This window comes from Helobdella robusta, assembly GCF_000326865.2.
Source record: "Helobdella robusta unplaced genomic scaffold HELROscaffold_5, whole genome shotgun sequence".
NCBI classification, from domain to species: Eukaryota; Metazoa; Annelida; class Clitellata; order Rhynchobdellida; family Glossiphoniidae; genus Helobdella; species Helobdella robusta.
This window is the reverse complement of record NW_008705254.1, coordinates 4,903,602-4,904,618: the sequence shown is the minus strand read 5'-3', so window position 1 is coordinate 4,904,618 and position 1,017 is coordinate 4,903,602. Positions and strand designations below refer to the sequence as shown.

Here is a 1,017-nt window from a genome sequence, read left to right as displayed (position 1 = left end):
TAACAGCGATTACATTCTGACAGTAAATTTCCGCATAACCCATGTACCAGCAAATATTAATAAGCGTACAGTCAGATTTGCGTACTACCACGCCACACACACACGCCACACACACACATACACGCCACACACACACACAACACACACGCACTCAAAACATGCTTTAGTCTATTTATATTATCTCCTACTACTCTGCTACAACAGAATTAAATGTCGCAGTTGTTGGTCTAAATAAAAAATTAATTGATTTACTTAAAATCCTTAATTAATTAATTAATTAATTGTGGTCATTGAAAATTAACCAGGTTTGAAAACACGCCCTGTGATTATCGTTGGATGGTGTAAGGACAAGTTGAACGATCAGTTGGTAGAAAGGTGGCCTACATTGTTTGAGACGTGTGTGCCGCGTAAGTCACGTTTGTGCCGTGTGTTTGTGTGTTTGTTTGTGTGTTGCTGGTGTGTGGCGTGTGGTTGGTGTTGTGTTAATGTGTGTGTGTTTGGCACTGTTTAATTGGCGTAGTGTTAATGTTATTTTTGTTTGTTGTTGTAGTATAAGAAATTTGTTTTTGGTTTTTACTGTTGATTTTGTTAGAGTTGAATGTTTGTTTGCTCTGCTTGTGTTGCTGTTGCTGGGTACATTTAGTGCTAGATAGTGTTAGGTCGTTGCATTGTACGGATAATTAAACAACAACAACAAGCCAACAACAGAAAACTAGGAAATCGAAAGCAGGAAACTATAACAACATTTATTTACAAGTGGACCGACATACATTTCCTAACTGTCAAATATAAATCCAAGAATTTTAGAAGATCACTTCTGTTGAGTTAGAAATAAAATATCATTTTCCTGGCAAGTTTCCTGGCAAGCATCGTCAATTTGTTAGATTGAAAAGAAGCAGCCAATAAAATGTAGATAAAACCTGGAAGATAAAAAAAACGTACAACATAGGCTGATACACACACGCACACGCACACACACATCCAAACACAAACACACACACATCCATACACGAACAA

At 37.1% G+C, this 1,017-nt stretch overlaps 1 protein-coding gene across 1 annotated transcript in view; it reads left to right on the top strand.

Annotated features, from left to right (window-relative positions):
• Window positions 1-313: 313 nt before the first annotated feature.
• The window catches only part of HELRODRAFT_124649 (hypothetical protein), a gene marked incomplete at both ends in the record, with an annotated part of 3,161 nt that continues 2,457 nt past the window's right edge, over window positions 314-1,017 (top strand). The window contains one exon of the mRNA XM_009027441.1: window positions 314-407. Coding sequence (XP_009025689.1) covers window positions 314-407 — 94 coding nt within the window. The remainder of the gene's footprint in view (window positions 408-1,017) is intronic.